This window comes from Bombina bombina, chromosome 6, assembly GCF_027579735.1.
Source record: "Bombina bombina isolate aBomBom1 chromosome 6, aBomBom1.pri, whole genome shotgun sequence".
NCBI classification, from domain to species: Eukaryota; Metazoa; Chordata; class Amphibia; order Anura; family Bombinatoridae; genus Bombina; species Bombina bombina.
This window is the reverse complement of record NC_069504.1, coordinates 870,000,121-870,020,247: the sequence shown is the minus strand read 5'-3', so window position 1 is coordinate 870,020,247 and position 20,127 is coordinate 870,000,121. Positions and strand designations below refer to the sequence as shown.

The 20,127-nt window shown below is 35.7% G+C and overlaps 1 protein-coding gene across 1 annotated transcript; it reads right to left on the bottom strand.

Annotated features, from left to right (window-relative positions):
* Positions 1-314: 314 nt before the first annotated feature.
* LOC128664729 (olfactory receptor 6B1-like) lies at positions 315-1,238 on the bottom strand. The gene has a single exon (XM_053719537.1). The coding sequence runs from the start codon at positions 1,236-1,238 to the stop codon at positions 315-317; it is 924 nt and encodes a 307-aa protein (XP_053575512.1).
* Positions 1,239-20,127: the final 18,889 nt, after the last annotated feature.

Here is a 20,127-nt window from a genome sequence, read left to right as displayed (position 1 = left end):
TTATACTTCCATAAAACATATCTTATCTATAATATTTTGCTAAAACAACAACAGGATTATCTCTAATCTACTGAATTACCTTCTGCTCTTTTGCTCTTTTTTATTGTTCAGTTCACTCCATCCCATACACAAAATTGATTTAAACACTTTTTACCTGGAGCCAATATAAGGTTTGCAAATACTGTGTGTAGGGTTCATAGGTCCTATATGAGGTGGATTGAATGGTAGCAGTGTCCCACTAGTGGTTTACAAGTTATAATTACCACCATCAAATATAGAAGATTTGCTAATTTAACAAATGTTGATTATTTTCCTTAACATCTAATGTTTTTTCCAATGGCAATTCTTATCTCCTTATTGCGAAGGCTGTATATTACTGGATTGAACAATGGAGTAATCACAGTGTATACCAGTGCAATAACTTTGTTTACAGTCAATGCATGTCCCTTATTTGGAACCAAGTAGGTAGCAATCAAGGTCCCAAAAAAGATACACACAACAGATAGGTGGGAACTACAGGTGGAGAATGCTTTCTTTCTCTTCATGGTTGTGGAAATCCCAAGGATAGTTATAAAAATGCAGATGTAGCTAAGAGTAATTAAGCTAAAAGGCACTAAAATTATAGGGATGCAAATCAACACTATTTCAATTTGCAAACCAAACGTATCAGAACATGAAAGCTCTAGAATAGGAGCAAGATCACAGAAGAAATGGTCAATGACATTGAGTTCACAGAACTGAAGGTTAAACAGAAGAACAAGAGTTATTACGTTAACAAGAAAACCAAACATCCAGATGCAAATGGCCAAGCGATAACGAAGCTTGAAGTCCATGATTGCGTTATAAAACAAAGGATTGCAAATTGCCAAATAACGGTCATAGGACATTACCGTAAGGAGAAAGCACTCTGTGCTTCCTACAGCAGCACATAAATAAGTCTGAGTGATACAGCCTTTAACATAAACCAGACCTCCATTTAGCCATATAACATACAGCATATTGGGCACAATAATAGTAACCTTAATAATTTCCACGGCTGACATTTGTTTGAGAAAGAAATACATAGGAAGGTGCAATTGTTGTTTTGTAGACACCAATATTATAATCACAATATTTACAGTTATTGTCATAATGTATGCAATAAATATTAGAAGAAAAAAGATCAGTTTCAAAGAGCCAAGCCCCTGGAATCCAAGAAGGAAGAATTCAGTCACAGCTGTTTGATTTTTCTCCAGCATAATCAGATTTTAGTAAGTGTCTCCAAAGGAATCATTTATGTGTTCCTGCAAACATTTAACATAACATTTTTATTGACAAACATATTAAACTAAGTAGGTTAAGCAGTTCTTATGACATGTGATGGGAATCTTTTGGTCGTCTCTTTAAATTGTATATTTCTTTCCATTATATCATTATGCATATAAATATGTTACACACAGCCTTTATTAATTGGTTTAGACATTCAATTTTGTCATATTTAATAAAAACCTTAAAGGGATAAGAAACCAATTTTTTTTTCTTTCATGATTCAGATCGGGCATACAACATTAAACAATTTTCTAATTTACTTCCATTAGCAAATTGGTATCATTCATTTGGTATTCTTTATTGAAGGAGCAGCATTGCAATACAGGAAGCTAGCAGAACACATTCAATGAACCAATTACAAAAGGTATATATGTGCAGCCACCAATCAGCAGCTTGTTCCCAATAGTGCATTGCTGCTTTTGAGCCTACCTAGATATTCTTTTCATCAAACCATATCAAGAGAATAATACAAACTAGATAATAGAAGTTGCAAAGTTGTTTAAAATTGTAAACTCCATCTGAATCATGATATAAAATGTTTGGGTTTCATATCCCTTTAAAGGCTCATGAAAAAGTTTTTTCTTTAATAAATCTAATAGAGCATACATTTTTTTTAAGTGGGTAGGTAGGCTCAGGAGCATGCACATGTTTGTAGGAATACTTCTAATGATGTTATACATAGGGTAAACACAGTTGCCATTTAGTGCTCAAACTAATTCTTGCAAAAGTTGCTGCCATATAGTTCTATATATTTTAGGTGTCATGTTCCTTTAAACATAAATTCTTATTAAATAGAAAAGGAACAAATTGAGCACACAATACAAGTTTTAATTTTACCAAATATTAATAAAACAAATATATCTGTATAATATGTATTTATTAATCCAAAACATATACCTTTTGCATGATTCTACACTCAAGTGGATATACAGTGTGTATGCATCAATCAGTCGCTTTCTCTGCTCCAGTTTCAGTGTCAGAGCAATTAACAGTTCTATCTCATAATAAAATACAAATAGAAGGATATATTTAATTTAATAATATATGAAAAACATTTTAAAATTAGTATGCTGGGACAACATAATTGAATGTCTCTTTAAATTAATTAATAGCCATATAGATATAGTATTCATCTTGAAAGTTATTACTATTTTTACTAAATAAAATAAGGCTACAATACCTTAAAGAATGGCATCACAAACTCAAGTTTTAAAGGGACTGTGTACTGCAGAATTGTTATTGTTTAAAAAGATAAATAAGCACTCTTCCTTTTTCTGATCCTTTCTCTTATCTCTTGCAAAATTACATATGAATAAAAATGTATTAGGCCAAACAGGTCAATAAGGAAAGTCTCCAAAACTTTTGGAATGCAAAAGGAAAATTCATTTTTTACATAATTTCTTCCACAATCGAAAATGCTGAGGTTTTCCTTCTTCTGTTTTGTCACAAAGCTTTTTATAGATTACCAGCTAATTGGAGTTAATTCCTTTGTGAATATCCTTTGTTGTCACTTTGTGTTAAAAGGTTCCTCAGATGCACAGAACAATGTATATAATTAGCTGATAATTGTTTCATTGTTTGCTATGGAATTCTGCTCTAATTTTATGTTTTCTTCATGGATTAATGAATTCCTTCAGCAAAACATCTCTGAAATTCAGTATATTAAAACTATTAAATAAATGTCCATGAACGCATATTGTTGTACTCAAATCCAAAATAACACTCAGCTAGATTCAGGGCCGGTACTAGGATTTTTGGCCACACAGGTGAGGATACATTTTGTGCCCCCACATAAATATAAATATATATATATATATAAAAAATATATATATATATATATATATATATATATATATATATATACATACACACATATGTATATATATATATACACATATATATATATATATATATACACATATATATATATATATATATATATATATACACACACATATATATACACATATATATATATACACACACACATATATATATATATATATATATATATATATATATATATATATATATATCATACAAACCCACAGGCTACCAGAGAAAGCCCAGGTGACTCACTTTAGAAAACAACTGGTCATTTACTAACAAATTAACCATGCCAACATCCTGTACACTTTTAATCCTACAATAATACAGAAATTGTTTTGTTAATATAAAGTATAAACTTGAATAAAGGTGGTGTATATCCTGCGCAAAGAACAGGTGGGGAAGGGGGGTGGGGGATGCCTCTAGCTCTCCTCGATGGGTACCCTAGCGTGCCCAATGTGTAAAAGATATATGCAAGGTAGAGGTGAGCGCCAATAGAAGGCTGAGGGTAGGGTGGGGAACGCTAAAATAGGCTAAAATTAGCTGATAGAATGTAAAATTAAAAATTACAAATTTATTTATTCCATACAATAATTATAATAATAAAAAAGAACAATATACACTGATAGTTGTTCATGGATCCATGTTACAATTGGTAGCAAATTACAGTGTTAGGTAAAATACAATACAATATAATAATAAAAACAATTGTAAATACTGATAAATTCAGTGGCTGATGATATAGCCTTTTATGCTGAGTATCTGTTAAATGATTAACACCTTGGTTGAGTCCAGTAAGTGTAAGATGCTCCTGGTAGATAGTGTAGGGTTAATTGTAATCCAATATTGTGCAGGAGAAAAAAGTAGCAAGATTTGGGTGTGATCAGTGTCCAATACAACAATTTAGAAAAAAGTGGTAGAAAAAATGTGTGTTCACTCTATGTGATGAAAAAATGATGATAAAAAATGATGAAATCCCTCCAAAAAAATGTTATAAAAAAATGAAAAAAGGTGAAAAAGGATAAAATAGGATAAAAAAATAGTGTCAATATCGAAATCCGAAGTGATGTTGGTGATGTCAGTGCAAATCAATCAATCAGTGGTTCAGTATTGATGCAATGTTTTGAAAAAATAAGATTATGCAAATAGAAAAAATCCTGAAAAAAAGAAAACAAACAATACTCTAATATATGCAATCTGTACAATAGATATATCAGTATTATGCTTACTCAGATCTGTCGACGCGTTTCGGCCATATACCTCTGGCCTTTATCAAGACTGATAAACTGAGTAAGCTCACAGTATTTATATGAGTTATGGCTGATGTTTTGGCGCCAAACACTAATAGGCCACGCCCCCTTCCTGTTTGGTAGCATTATGGGTATGGGCGAAAGCATTGTGGGTATGGGCGAAGGCATTTATTTTGCTTGTGTTATTGAGGTCATTACTAAGTTTTTAAAGACATGTGTAGTTATAAATTGTCTTTCCATTGTATATGGCTAGTTTGTGTGTGTCCTAATATGGATTTGTTGTTCATACATATACTTCCGGTTTCGCTGGTGGATCTAGCCCTTACTTCCTGTTTAGCCCTTACTTCCTGTTTAGCTACCCTATGGGACGTTTTAGTCCTGGTTGTTCATATCAATTCTTATGCTAATGTGTGTGAGTAATTTTATTGCGACTTATCTTAGCGATCTGTTTATATGGGCTCTATTCTTTCTCTCTAATTTCTAAATCATGCATGTGTTGCTTTTGTTTACCATTTATTGTTCCCGGTTACCATTTCCGGTTCCGGTTTGTATCAATGCATGTGTTCTTTTTGTTTACCATTTTCTTGCTTCCGGTTACCATTTCCGGTTCTGGTTTTTATCGCTCCTTAGTACTTAACATTTCTGACAGTAAAAGCCAACATTATATGATGACTATGCAAATGAGTTTATTTCAAACATGTGTGTTGAAGAGAAAAAAATCAAATGCAGTAGGAATCGAATGTGCGACTATGCTATATAATAAGTCAAATTGTAATTCTGGATTGAATCTTCAAACAAAAAGATGAATTTGTGAGCAAATGTGATGGTGTACAGACACAATGAAAAGCTATGATCTAAATGCGTTAGACTATATAAAATCCATTTTGAGATATAATATGGAAAATACGTTGATTTTACAAGGATGATAAAACTAGTGGATATACACTAGAGGATAAATACTTATTAATAAAATCTACATATATAAAATCCCATATAAAATGCTAATGCTTATGAAAGGCTTAAAGCTTTAAAAGGTGTAAATACAATTTTGATAAAAAATATAAAATATATATAAAAAGTGTATAAAATTTGTATAAGAGGGGGGCAACACAGAGAGAGTACACTAAAAGTAGGGTGTCACCTATGGTGAGGAGATGACATAAGGAGGGTATAAAAGAGTATATAAAAATATATAAAAAAATATAAAAATATAAAAATATATATGCGGACCTCCTAAAATTGGGCACCAGATGTTGACATCTGTTAATCGGACCCAGATATTGACAAAATATGAATAAAACCAGACAAAATAAAACAGGATAATGAGAAACTTGTGGCTGCGATGGCTGATCTCTAAAAATGAATGAACTCATGTTTAGTGTCGTATAGTCCTGACTAAGGAACTATATGTTTATATGTGGAACACTATAATGGATGAAGGACATCTGACTGAAATGGGGGGAGGGTAATATGATAGATCTTTGTGGCGAATAGTTGCTTAGAGTGCTATACTGATCAGTGCTTAGCTTTATTTCTTGAAACTGAACAGATGAGATAGGTCCTCCTTATTATTTAGGCCCTTAGGATATAGACAATTTAGGGAAAATATCCATTTGGACTCTTGTAGGAGTAGTTTCTGCTCATGGTTTCCTCCTCTCCAATTTTTTCTCACTATCTCTATTCCACAAAATTTCATTTCCCTAACATTTCCTCCATGTTTAGTTGTGAAATGTTTATATAGGGCTGTATCTGTCCTTTTATTCTCTATACATAGTATATGCTCCCTCATTCTGTCTTTCAGTTTTCGAGAGTTTTGTCCTACATAATGTAATTTGCATGGACATTCAATGAGGTATATGACATTCTGGTCACTACATCTTATCAGACTGTTAATCATAAATTTTTCTTTGGTATATGCTGATAAAAATGAAGTTGTTTTCCAACCATTTTTGCACGCTTTGCAATTCGGGCATTTCACAACTAAACATGGAGGAAATGTTACGGAAATGAAATTTTGTGGAATAGAGATAGTGAGAAAAAATTGGAGAGGAGGAAACCATGAGCAGAAACTACTCCTACAAGAGTCCAAATGGATATTTTCCCTAAATTGTCTATATCCTAAGGGCCTAAATAATAAGGAGGACCTATCTCATCTGTTCAGTTTCACGAAATAAAGCTAAGCACTGATCAGTATAGCACTCTAAGCAACTATTCGCCACAAAGATCTATCATATTACCCTCCCCCCATTTCAGTCAGATGTCCTTCATCCATTATAGTGTTCCACATATAAACATATAGTTCCTTAGTCAGGACTATACGACACTAAACATGAGTTCATTCATTTTTAGAGATCAGCCATCGCAGCCACAAGTTTCTCATTATCCTGTTTTATTTTGTCTGGTTTTATTCATATTTTATCAATATCTGGGTCCGATTAACAGATGTCAACATCTGGTGCCCAATTTTAGGAGGTCCGCATATATATTTTTATATTTTTATATTTTTTTATATATTTTTATATACTCTTTTATACCCTCCTTATGTCATCTCCTCACCATAGGTGACACACTACTTTTAGTGTACTCTCTCTGTGTTGCCCCCCTCTTATACAAATTTTATACACTTTTTATATATATTTTATATTTTTTATCAAAATTGTATTTACACCTTTTAAAGCTTTAAGCCTTTCATAAGCATTAGCATTTTATATGGGATTTTATATATGTAGATTTTATTAATAAGTATTTATCCTCTAGTGTATATCCACTAGTTTTATCATCCTTGTAAAATCAACGTATTTTCCATATTATATCTCAAAATGGATTTTATATAGTCTAACGCATTTAGATCATAGCTTTTCATTGTGTCTGTACACCATCACATTTGCTCACAAATTCATCTTTTTGTTTGAAGATTCAATCCAGAATTACGATTTGACTTATTATATAGCATAGTCGCACATTCGATTCCTACTGCATTTGATTTTTTTCTCTTCAACACACATGTTTGAAATAAACTCATTTGCATAGTCATCATATAATGTTGGCTTTTACTGTCAGAAATGTTAAGTACTAAGGAGCGATAAAAACCGGAACCGGAAATGGTAACCGGAAGCAAGAAAATGGTAAACAAAAAGAACACATGCATTGATACAAACCGGAACCGGAAATGGTAACCGGAAACAATAAATGGTAAACAAAAGCAACACATGCATGATTTAGAAATTAGAGAGAAAGAATAGAGCCCATATAAACAGATCGCTAAGATAAGTCGCAATAAAATTACTCACACACATTAGCATAAGAATTGATATGAACAACCAGGACTAAAACGTCCCATAGGGTAGCTAAACAGGAAGTAAGGGCTAAACAGGAAGTAAGGGCTAGATCCACCAGCGAAACCGGAAGTATATGTATGAACAACAAATCCATATTAGGACACACACAAACTAGCCATATACAATGGAAAGACAATTTATAACTACACATGTCTTTAAAAACTTAGTAATGACCTCAATAACACAAGAAAAATAAATGCCTTCGCCCATACCCACAATGCTTTCGCCCATACCCATAATGCTACCAAACAGGAAGGGGCGTGGCCTATTAGTGTTTGGCGCCAAAACATCAGCCATTACTCATATAAATACTGTGAGCTTACTCAGTTTATCAGTCTTGATAAAGGCCAGAGGTATATGGCCGAAACGCGTCGACAGATCTGAGTAAGCATAATACTGATATATCTATTGTACAGATTGCATATATTAGAGTATTGTTTGTTTTCTTTTTTTCAGGATTTTTTCTATTTGCATAATCTTATTTTTTCAAAACATTGCATCAATACTGAACCACTAATTGATTGATTTGCACTGACATCACTTCGGATTTCGATATTGACACTATTTTTTATCCTATTTTATCCTTTTTCACCTTTTTTCATTTTTTTATAACATTTTTTTGGAGGGATTTCATCATTTTTTATCATCATTTTTTCATCACATAGAGTGAACACACATTTTTTCTACCACTTTTTTCTAAATTGTTGTATTGGACACTGATCACACCCAAATCTTGCTACTTTTTTCTCCTGCACAATATTGGATTACAATTAACCCTACACTATCTACCAGGAGCATCTTACACTTACTGGACTCAACCAAGGTGTTAATCATTTAACAGATACTCAGCATAAAAGGCTATATCATCAGCCACTGAATTTATCAGTATTTACAATTGTTTTTATTATTATATTGTATTGTATTTTACCTAACACTGTAATTTGCTACCATTTGTAACATGGATCCATGAACAACTATCAGTGTATATTGTTCTTTTTTATTATTATAATTATTGTATGGAATAAATAAATTTGTAATTTTTAATTTTACATTCTATCAGCTAATTTTAGCCTATTTTAGTGTTCCCCACCCTACCCTCAGCCTTCTATTGGCGCTCACCTCTACCTTGCATATATCTTTTACACATTGGGCACGCTAGGGTACCCATCGAGGAGAGCTAGAAACATCCCCCACCCCCCTTCCCCACCTGTTCTTTGCGCAGGATATACACCACCTTTATTCAAACTGTCATATTTACCTAGCCAGTATAACCAGCAGCAGAACAGATAATACCCCATATAGTTGCTAGTTTAAACATGGAAGATTTACATACACTAAGAAGAGAAATCAGCTTAGACATCAACAATGATATGGATAGCTCACCTGATATAGACCCAGACAGATATGACATTCCAACACTATTTAGAGATCTAGAAAAATCTCTGGTCACTGAAGTAAAATATAAAGCGGAAATCTCGTTTCTAAATAAATGTTTAGAATTAGACCTCATTCCTCGTGGTCTGAGTATACACAAGGACTGTGCCTTTCCAATATCAGATTCACTATATGCAGAAAAATGGATAAACATTCTCTTGGAGGCTTCTAGGAATCTAATAAAGCTTATTATAGAATATAGAAGCTCCCTCTTGACTCAGTTAGACCTAGATATTAAAGATGACGAAACAATGCTAAATAACATCGGGGTTACAGAGGCGGAAGAAAAAGAAATCACTGATAGAAAGAACACGATGTTTAAAAAGGTTACCAAAGTGAGAGAAGACATTATCGCTAAAAAAACGAAAAAGCTGAATAGAGAATTGGACAACACTAAGAGAGCTGATCCCATTGAAGCACAGTCAAACACACCCTCTCAGAACAAAACATGCAAAGAGACTATCCCACACCAAGCTAGAAACATGGTGGACAGAGAGACAGAAGATGGATGGCACGTAGTGAAATATGGCAGGAAACAATCGAATAACAAACTGAATATAAAACACCAAGGACCAAACCGATACAACACAAGGAAAGACTCATCCAATGTACAATTCAAAGAAAGGAATTACGACACTTGGGATAGACCTGCATGGCAACAAGATGAACGCAGGCACCACCAGAATACCTATAGCCGTAACCAGGATTACCGGATGAGGAACAACAATGGCTATCACTTAAATTATGATAACAAACGTAATTTCAATTATCACTCTAATTCATACCATCGTCCATATCACTACAGAAGAAATCCGCACACACCATACCATGCGAATCACTATCAATATGAAGAGAGAGAATTCGATAGACCTAGATTCCAAGCAGGATATGGAATGGATAGGAGAGTTACCCACCAGGAAGATAGAGATGAGGTGTTTGACTATAGGAGAAGAGACTCTGACCAGAGAGAACCCAGAGGACATTTCCGCTATAACTATCGGAATAGAAGTAATGACTATAGCAGGAACAGAAATGAAGGACACCATGGGAGCTTTGATCAGAGGGAACCCTACCAAGACAGAGCAAGAAGAGAACCAAGGATGCAAGGTGCAAGACCACAAGAAGAACATAATAAAAGTACTACATTACAAAAAACAGTAGATATACCAGCCTCTACCTCGGAGTCATCTTTTTTAGGGGGAAATCCCTTACCACCAAGAGTGAAAGAAAAAATACAGAGAAAGAGAAAAAACACAGACTTGGAAGATCAGGAGATCACCACAAAACTAAAAAGAAAACCCACAGAGGAAGGAGAAGCGGCACAGCACTAAGAAAAAGAAATACAACAAGGCCACAGGAAGAAGTACGTATACATGAAGAGACCCCCCATACATCGCAGACTGCCCCCCTGGTCACAAGGAAGATGACCAATGGTATATATAACTTAAGTTCGAGAGAACTAACTACACAAGAAGAAGGAATATTATCCCATGGCCTCAGCTTTGCACCCACTAACTGCCTAAACAAATTTCAGGCGTTCATTAGTACAAAAGAATTTGTGAGGAAGTTAACACTTAAGCGCCACTTCCTCAAATCTCCAATAGAACGCAATTACATAGCTCCAATCAAGAATGAGCAATTTCTACACACAGGCCTAAGACCGAAATCTTCTTTTTACCCGGTGGGAAGCAAAGGGTGTACAATTGAAACATTCGAAACGAATGTTTGTAATGACATTAGAAAATTGAGTCAAAACAGACTGAATAAGGTACGCTCTAACCTATCCAGATCCCAGATGGACACAATCAAAAAGCTAGAGAAAGACCACAAATTAACAATTAAACCTGCCGATAAAGGCAGAGCTATCGTTGTGATGGATAAGTGCAATTACGAGGAAGAGTGCAATAGAATCTTGAGCGATTCCAAGACATACAAGAGACTACTGAGTGACCCAATAGAAAAATTCACAAGAGATTTGGAAGCTCTGACCACCAAAGCTAAAACACTGGGGATACTCAACCAGAGAGAATACAACTATATTATGGTTAAATACCCTATTACCCCAGTGTTTTACCAACTCCCGAAGATACACAAATCGGTGACTAACCCTCCAGGGAGACCGATTATATCGGGGATTGGGTCGATATCAAGCAATATGTCGGAATATGTAGATAAAATCTTACAGAAACAAGTCATCAACCTTCCATCATATTTGAGAGACTCCACACAGATTCTAACAATATTGGATAATCTAAAATGGGAAGAGTCATTTATTATGGCAACGTGTGATATAGTCTCATTATACACGAGTATACCGCACGAAGGAGGCATTGAAGCTGTCAAGTTCTTTCTCTCTAAAGACCCATGCATTCCTGAGGCACAATGCACTTTTGTTTTAGACAGCATTCATTACATTTTAACCCACAATTATTTTAATCATGATAATAAATTTTATCATCAACAGTGTGGTACAGCGATGGGGACCAGGTTCGCGCCTAGCTATGCTAATTTGTATATGGGCCAATGGGAGCAAATCTTTTGGGAATCCTGCCCAGCTAGCGCGGACCTGGTCCTCTACGTAAGGTACATTGATGACATTTTTCTCATTTGGAAGGGAACCATGGAAGATTTACATTACACCATACAAATTATGAACAAATATATGAGAAATTTGAGATTCACTTATGAATGTAATAAACAATCTATACACTTCCTGGATCTCAAGATAGACATAATAAATGGAGAATTTGTCACGTCGACCTTCTTTAAGGAGGTCGACTGTAACAATTACATTCACAATGAAAGCTGCCACCACAGAGTTTGGAAAGAAAATATACCGAAGGGGCAACTCTTAAGGATTAAAAAGAATTGTTCAGATCCGAAAAAATGGGAAGAACAAACTCAGGTACTAAAACAGAGATTCATTGAGAGAGGATACGAAGCAACACTATTGGAAGAAAAAATTGAAGAAGTCAAAGCTGTTGATAGAAAAACCCTCCTAAAATATAAAACCAGAGAAGATAGAACGACTTCGAAAGACATTATAGATGTCCCTTTTATTACAGAATATTGTGAGAACAAACACATTATAGAAAAGATTTATAAGAAGCACTGGTCACTTTTGAAGGATGATGACATCCTGGGAGAACTACTAACGCCACATCCGAAATTTATTTATAGGAAGACGAACAACCTAAAGAACAGATTGGCTCCAACTGTACCCAAACAACAAAAAATAGGCAAAATAGGCACAGTGGTAGACCATTGTAATAAGAACATAAAAGGCTTCTACCCGTGCCCGAATTGCAAAGCGTGCAAAAATGGTTGGAAAACAACTTCATTTTATCAGCATATACCAAAGAAAAATGTATGATTAACAGTCTGATAAGATGTAGTGACCAGAATGTCATATACCTCATTGAATGTCCATGCAAATTACATTATGTAGGACAAACCTCTCAAAAACTGAAAGACAGAATGAGGGAGCATATACTATGTATAGAGAATAAAAGGACAGATACAGCCCTATATAAACATTTCACAACTAAACATGGAGGAAATGTTAGGGAAATGAAATTTGTGGAATAGAGATAGTGAGAAAAAATTGGAGAGGAGGAAACCATGAGCAGAAACTACTCCTACAAGAGTCCAAATGGATATTTTCCCTAAATTGTCTATATCCTAAGGGCCTAAATAATAAGGAGGACCTATCTCATCTGTTCAGTTTCACGAAATAAAGCTAAGCACTGATCAGTATAGCACTCTAAGCAACTATCCGCCACAAAGATCTATCATATTACCCTCCCCCCATTTCAGTCAGATGTCCTTCATCCATTATAGTGTTCCACATATAAACATATAGTTCCTTAGTCAGGACTATACGACACTAAACATGAGTTCATTCATTTTTAGAGATCAGCCATCGCAGCCACAAGTTTCTCATTATCCTGTTTTATTTTGTCTGGTTTTATTCATATTTTATCAATATCTGGGTCCGATTAACAGATGTCAACATCTGGTGCCCAATTTTAGGAGGTCCGCATATATATTTTTATATTTTTATATTTTTTTATATATTTTTATATACTCTTTTATACCCTCCTTATGTCATCTCCTCACCATAGGTGACACCCTACTTTTAGTGTACTCTCTCTGTGTTGCCCCCCTCTTATACAAATTTTATACACTTTTTATATATATTTTATATTTTTTATCAAAATTGTATTTACACCTTTTAAAGCTTTAAGCCTTTCATAAGCATTAGCATTTTATATGGGATTTTATATATGTAGATTTTATTAATAAGTATTTATCCTCTAGTGTATATCCACTAGTTTTATCATCCTTGTAAAATCAACGTATTTTCCATATTATATCTCAAAATGGATTTTATATAGTCTAACGCATTTAGATCATAGCTTTTCATTGTGTCTGTACACCATCACATTTGCTCACAAATTCATCTTTTTGTTTGAAGATTCAATCCAGAATTACGATTTGACTTATTATATAGCATAGTCGCACATTCGATTCCTACTGCATTTGATTTTTTTCTCTTCAACACACATGTTTGAAATAAACTCATTTGCATAGTCATCATATAATGTTGGCTTTTACTGTCAGAAATGTTAAGTACTAAGGAGCGATAAAAACCGGAACCGGAAATGGTAACCGGAAGCAAGAAAATGGTAAACAAAAAGAACACATGCATTGATACAAACCGGAACCGGAAATGGTAACCGGAAACAATAAATGGTAAACAAAAGCAACACATGCATGATTTAGAAATTAGAGAGAAAGAATAGAGCCCATATAAACAGATCGCTAAGATAAGTCGCAATAAAATTACTCACACACATTAGCATAAGAATTGATATGAACAACCAGGACTAAAACGTCCCATAGGGTAGCTAAACAGGAAGTAAGGGCTAAACAGGAAGTAAGGGCTAGATCCACCAGCGAAACCGGAAGTATATGTATGAACAACAAATCCATATTAGGACACACACAAACTAGCCATATACAATGGAAAGATAATTTATAACTACACATGTCTTTAAAAACTTAGTAATGACCTCAATAACACAAGCAAAATAAATGCCTTCGCCCATACCCACAATGCTTTCGCCCATACCCATAATGCTACCAAACAGGAAGGGGGCGTGGCCTATTAGTGTTTGGCGCCAAAACATCAGCCATAACTCATATAAATACTGTGAGCTTACTCAGTTTATCAGTCTTGATAAAGGCCAGAGGTATATGGCCGAAACGCGTCGACAGATCTGAGTAAGCATAATACTGATATATCTATTGTACAGATTGCATATATTAGAGTATTGTTTGTTTTCTTTTTTTCAGGATTTTTTCTATTTGCATAATCTTATTTTTTCAAAACATTGCATCAATACTGAACCACTGATTGATTGATTTGCACTGACATCACCAACATCACTTCGGATTTCGATATTGACACTATTTTTTTATCCTATTTTATCCTTTTTCACCTTTTTTCATTTTTTTATAACATTTTTTTGGAGGGATTTCATCATTTTTTATCATCATTTTTTCATCACATAGAGTGAACACACATTTTTTCTACCACTTTTTTCTAAATTGTTGTATTGGACACTGATCACACCCAAATCTTGCTACTTTTTTCTCCTGCACAATATTGGATTACAATTAACCCTACACTATCTACCAGGAGCATCTTACACTTACTGGACTCAACCAAGGTGTTAATCATTTAACAGATACTCAGCATAAAAGGCTATATCATCAGCCACTGAATTTATCAGTATTTACAATTGTTTTTATTATTATATTGTATTGTATTTTACCTAACACTGTAATTTGCTACCATTTGTAACATGGATCCATGAACAACTATCAGTGTATATTGTTCTTTTTTATTATTATAATTATTGTATGGAATAAATAAATTTGTAATTTTTAATATAAAGTATAACATGATAGCGCCATTTGCAACCCACAGTGTGCTTCTTGACTTGTAAACTGACATCTTTTTTTTGGGGGGGGGGGGGATTTCAAGTGAATTTATAAAAAGGTATGTTTTTCTGTTCTGAGTTCTAAAATATATATTCAGTGATCAGTGTTAATTAATAAAATACAATATGCCCCATCATTTTTTAGGAAGGTTTGACACCGTTAAACACAATATAACCATGTCTGTGCCAGTGACTCCACCTCATCACTGAGCACAGATAGGCAGGTTTAGCGCAAATCCCACAGCCAAAGCACATGCTTGGAACTATGTTGCAGGCAGGCTTCAGGGTCAGGTATAGCTGTGGGTGTGCACTGCGGCCCCATAGACCACACCGGGACTCACCGGTAAAACGTATTGTCCTCCCAGTCAGAGTTCTGTGAAATCCCACGCTGGTCCTGAGTATCCCGGGAGTTTACACGTGCCTCAGCGCCTGCGTGGGTGGGTGGGTCCGGGTCAATGTTGCTGGGTGGTATTGGTTGGGTCGGACCGTAGGGGGTGTGCCATGCACTGCAACGGTGCACTGTTAGTAAGTTACCCAATTTGCATTAGAAATAAATGCAAATTGGCTGAGCCAAAAAAAATAAGAGGGTGGGAAGTCAGTTAAAAAGTAAAAATAAAAATTCAGGCTCTAAATTGCGCCCCAAATAAAAATTCAGGCTGCTCGCTCTAATTTGCGCCCCTCTGCTGGGGCGCACTAAAGCGGTTGCCTACTACCAAACGCCGGCCCTGGCTAGATTATGAGTTTGGCGTTATGAGTGAAAAAGCATCGTTATGGCCCATAACGCTTCATTTTCCCTAACGCTGCTATTACGAGTCTAGCCGGTATAGGTGTACCGCACACCTTTTAGCCTGTCACGCAACCTCAGTACCGCACTTTTAAAAAAGTCCTTTTTCAATGGGACTCCCATAGCGCCGGTATTACGAGTTTGCCTGGGAGGCCAAAAAGTGAGCGGTACAATCTATAACCACAAGATCCGTACCGCCATCTAAAGTCAGCAGTTATGAGTTTTACACTACAAAGCTGTAACATAAAACTCATAACTAAAGTGTTACAAAGTACACTTACACCCATAAACTACCTATTAACCCCTAAACTGAGGCCCTCCCGCATCGCAAACACTATAATAAATTTATTAACCCCAAATTTGCCACTCCCGACATCGTCACCCTCCCGCATCAAAAACACTATTTAAATATTAATAACCCCTAATCTGCCATCCGCCCACACTGCCGCTATAATAAACCTATTAATTCCTAAACCGCAAGCCCCCCATGAGATATACTAAAATAAACTATTAACCCCTAGACCGAAAGCCCCCCACAATGATATATAATAAAATAAACTATTAACCCCTAAACCTAGTGACCCCCTAACTTTATATTAAAATTACAATTTCCCTATATTAAATTAATTTAAAACTTACCTATAAAATTAAATAAATTAATTTTAAATTAACAATTAAACTAAGATAATTATTAAACTACAATTAAACTAACTACCAGTTAAATTAAACTAAACTACACATTAAAAATCCAAACACTACTCTAAAAATTACAAAAAGTATCTAATTACCAAAAAAATAAAATAACTAAATTACAAAAAAACAAACACTAAATTACGAAAAATAAGAAACAAATTATATAAAAAAAGAATTACACCTAATCTAATAGCTCTATAAAAATAAAAAAGTCCCCCTAAAACAAAATAAAAACCTAGCCTACAATAAACCACCAGTGGCCCTTAAAAGGGCCTTTTGTGGGGCATTGCCCCAAAGATAACAGCTCTTTTACCTGTAAAAAAATACAGACACCCCCCCTACAGTAAAACTCACCACCCCCACAACCAACCTCTCCATATAAAATAACTATTTAAAGAAACCTAAGATCCCCATTACCCTGAAAGGGGCATTTGTATGGGCATTGCCCTTAAAAGGGCATTTAGCACTTTTACATGCCCAGACCCAAAACTAAAAATAAAACCCACCCAAAAAACCCTTAAAAAAAACTAACACTTACCCCCGACGATCCACTTACAGTTCTTGAAGTCCTGCTTGAAGGATCCATCCAGCCGGCAAAGTCATCATCCATGCGGCAAGAAGTCTTCATCCAGGCAGCCTCTTCTATCTTCATCCATCTGGCAAAGTCCTCATCCAGGCTGCAAGAAGTATTCATCCAGATGGCATCTTCTATCTTCATACATCCGGAGCGGAGCAGGTCCATCCTGAAGAGATCCAGCGCGGAGCATCCTCTTCACACATTCGCCGCCATAGATTGGAACTTCAATGCAAGTGACGTCATCCAACATGGCGTCCCTTGCATTCCTATTGGCTGAAAGATTTCAATCAGCCAATAGGATTAGAGCTGCTAAAATCCTATTGGCTGTTCCAATCAGCCAATATCAGCCAATAGGATTAGAGCTGCTCAAATCCTATTGGCTGTTCCAATCAACCAATAGGATTGAGCTATCATCCAACTGGCTGATTGGAACAGCCAATAGGATGAGAGCTCAATCCTATTGGCTGATTGGAACAGCCAATAGGATTTTAGCAGCTCTAATCTTATTGGCTGATGGGAACAGCCAATAGGATTTTAGCAGCTCTAATCCTATTGGCTGATGGAAATCTTTCAGCCAATAGGAACTCAGCCAATAGGAATGCAAGGGACGCCATCTTGGATGACGTCACTTCCATTGAAGTTCCAGTGTACGGTGAAGACCGTATGAAGAGGATGCTCCACGCCGGATGTCTTCAGGATGGACCCGCTCCGCTCCGGATGGATGAAGATAGAAGATGCTGTCTGGATGAAGAATTCTTACCACCTGGATGAGGACTTTGCCGGCTGGATGAAGATCGAAGAGGCCGCCTGGATGAAGACTTCTTGCCGCATGGATGATGACTTTGCCGGCTTTAGGGATCCTTCAAGCGGGACTTCAAGAACTGTAATTGGATCGTCGGGGGTTAGTGTTAGGTTTTTTAAAGGTTTTTTTGGGTGGGTTTTATTTTTAGTTTAGGGTCTGGGCATGTAAAGGAGCTAAATGCCATTTTAAGGGCAATGCCCATACAAATACCCTTTCCAGGGCAATGGGGAGCTTAGGTTTTTTTAGATAGTTATTTTATTTGGGTGGGTGGCTTGGTTGTGGGGGTGGTGGGTTTTACTGTTGGGGGGTGTATGTATTTTTTTTTACAGGTAAAAGAGCTGTTATCTTTGGGGCAATGCCCCACAAAAGGCCCTTTTAAGGGCCATTGGTAGTTTATTGTAGGCTAGGTTTTTTTTTATTTTGGTGGGGCTTTTTTATTTTGATAGGGCTATTAGACTAGGTGTAATTTTTTTATTTTTGATAATTAAGTGTTTGTTTTTTTATGTAATTTAGTTATTTTTATTTCTAGTAATGTTAGTGTTTATTTTTTGTAATGTTAGGTTTTAGTGTAGGCAGCTTAGGTTTTATTTTGAAGGTAAGTTTGTATTAATTTTAACTAGGTAGTTAGTAAATAGTTAATAACTATTTAATAACTAGTCTACTTAATTAAAATAAATACAAACTTACCTGTGAAATAAAAATAAAACCTAAACTAGCTACAATATAACTATTAGTTATATTGTAGCTAGCTTAGGTTTTATTTCACAGGTAAGTATGTATTTAGTTTTAAATAGGTATTATTTAGTTAATAATGGTAACTTTAGTTTAGCTGTATTTTAATTATGTTAAAGTTAGGGGGTGTAAGGCTTAGGGTTACGTTAAGGTGAGGGTTACGTTAGAGTTAGGTTTAGGGGTTAATGGATTAATTTAGTGGTAGTGATGTAAGAGGCCAGAGGTTTAGGGGTTAATAACTTTAGTATAGTGGCAGCAACATCGGGAGCGGCAGATTAGGGTTAATAGTTTTATGTAGGTGGCGACGATGCTGGGGGCGGCAGATTAGGGGTTAATAACTGTATGTAGGTGGTGGCGATGTCGGGGGCAGCAGATTAGGGGTGTTTAGACTCAGGGTTTATGTTAGGGTGATAGGTTTAAACATTAGTTTTATTTCTCCCTAGACATCAATGGGGATGGGTTATAGAGGTTTTCATTCTACGATCGCAGGTGTTAGGTGTTTTTTTTTGCCGGCTCTCCCCATTGGTGTCTATGGGGAAATCTTGCATGAGGACGTCAAAGCAGCGCTTGTTTTCGGTGCAGGATGGAGCTCATCGCAACCATTTCACCTGTGCAAGCCTTTTTTTTCTTTCATGATTCAGATAACGCATGACATTTTAAGCAACTTTCTAATTTACTCCTATTATCAATTTTTCTTTGTTCTCCAATAAGCAGGCGCTATCCATGGTGCTGAACCTAAAATGGTCTGGCTGCTAAGATTTACATTCCTGTTTAAAAATAAAGATAACAAGAGAACGAAGAAAAATTGATAATAGGTGTCAATTAGAAAGTTGCTTAAAATGTCATGCTCTATCTGAATCATGAAAGAAAAAAAAAATTGGGTTCAGTGTCCCTTTAATTATTTTTCTTTTTTTTTTAAATATTTTTTTTATTTAGGTGACCACCTTCCGGGCTCTGCATTTTTGGGCCTGTAGAGTAGCACCAGTAGTTGAGGGTCTTGTCACTATTACTTGTACAATGACCCTGCCGGTCGGCCTTATATGAAAAAGAAAGGAAGATCTTACCGGCTATTTGCCACCAGTTGTAATTGACCTGCTTTCTCTGCCACAAAGTTCCTGTGCACTCACGTGTATGATGCTTTTAATAGGGCCTTACCGGCCACCCCGTTCCTCCATTCACAGGATTTGTTTTTTGGCAGCTCTTTACCAGCCTGCCTCTACTGCCACTTGTGCCGTTCTGGCCTCCCTCTGTGTCCCGTGCACACACGTATGCAATGATTTTAACTTTGCCGGTCACCCAGCTTCTTTGAGTGCCAGAGTTGTTCATTGGCCATTCTTTGCCAGCCAGCCAGCCTCTATTTGAACTTGTGCCATT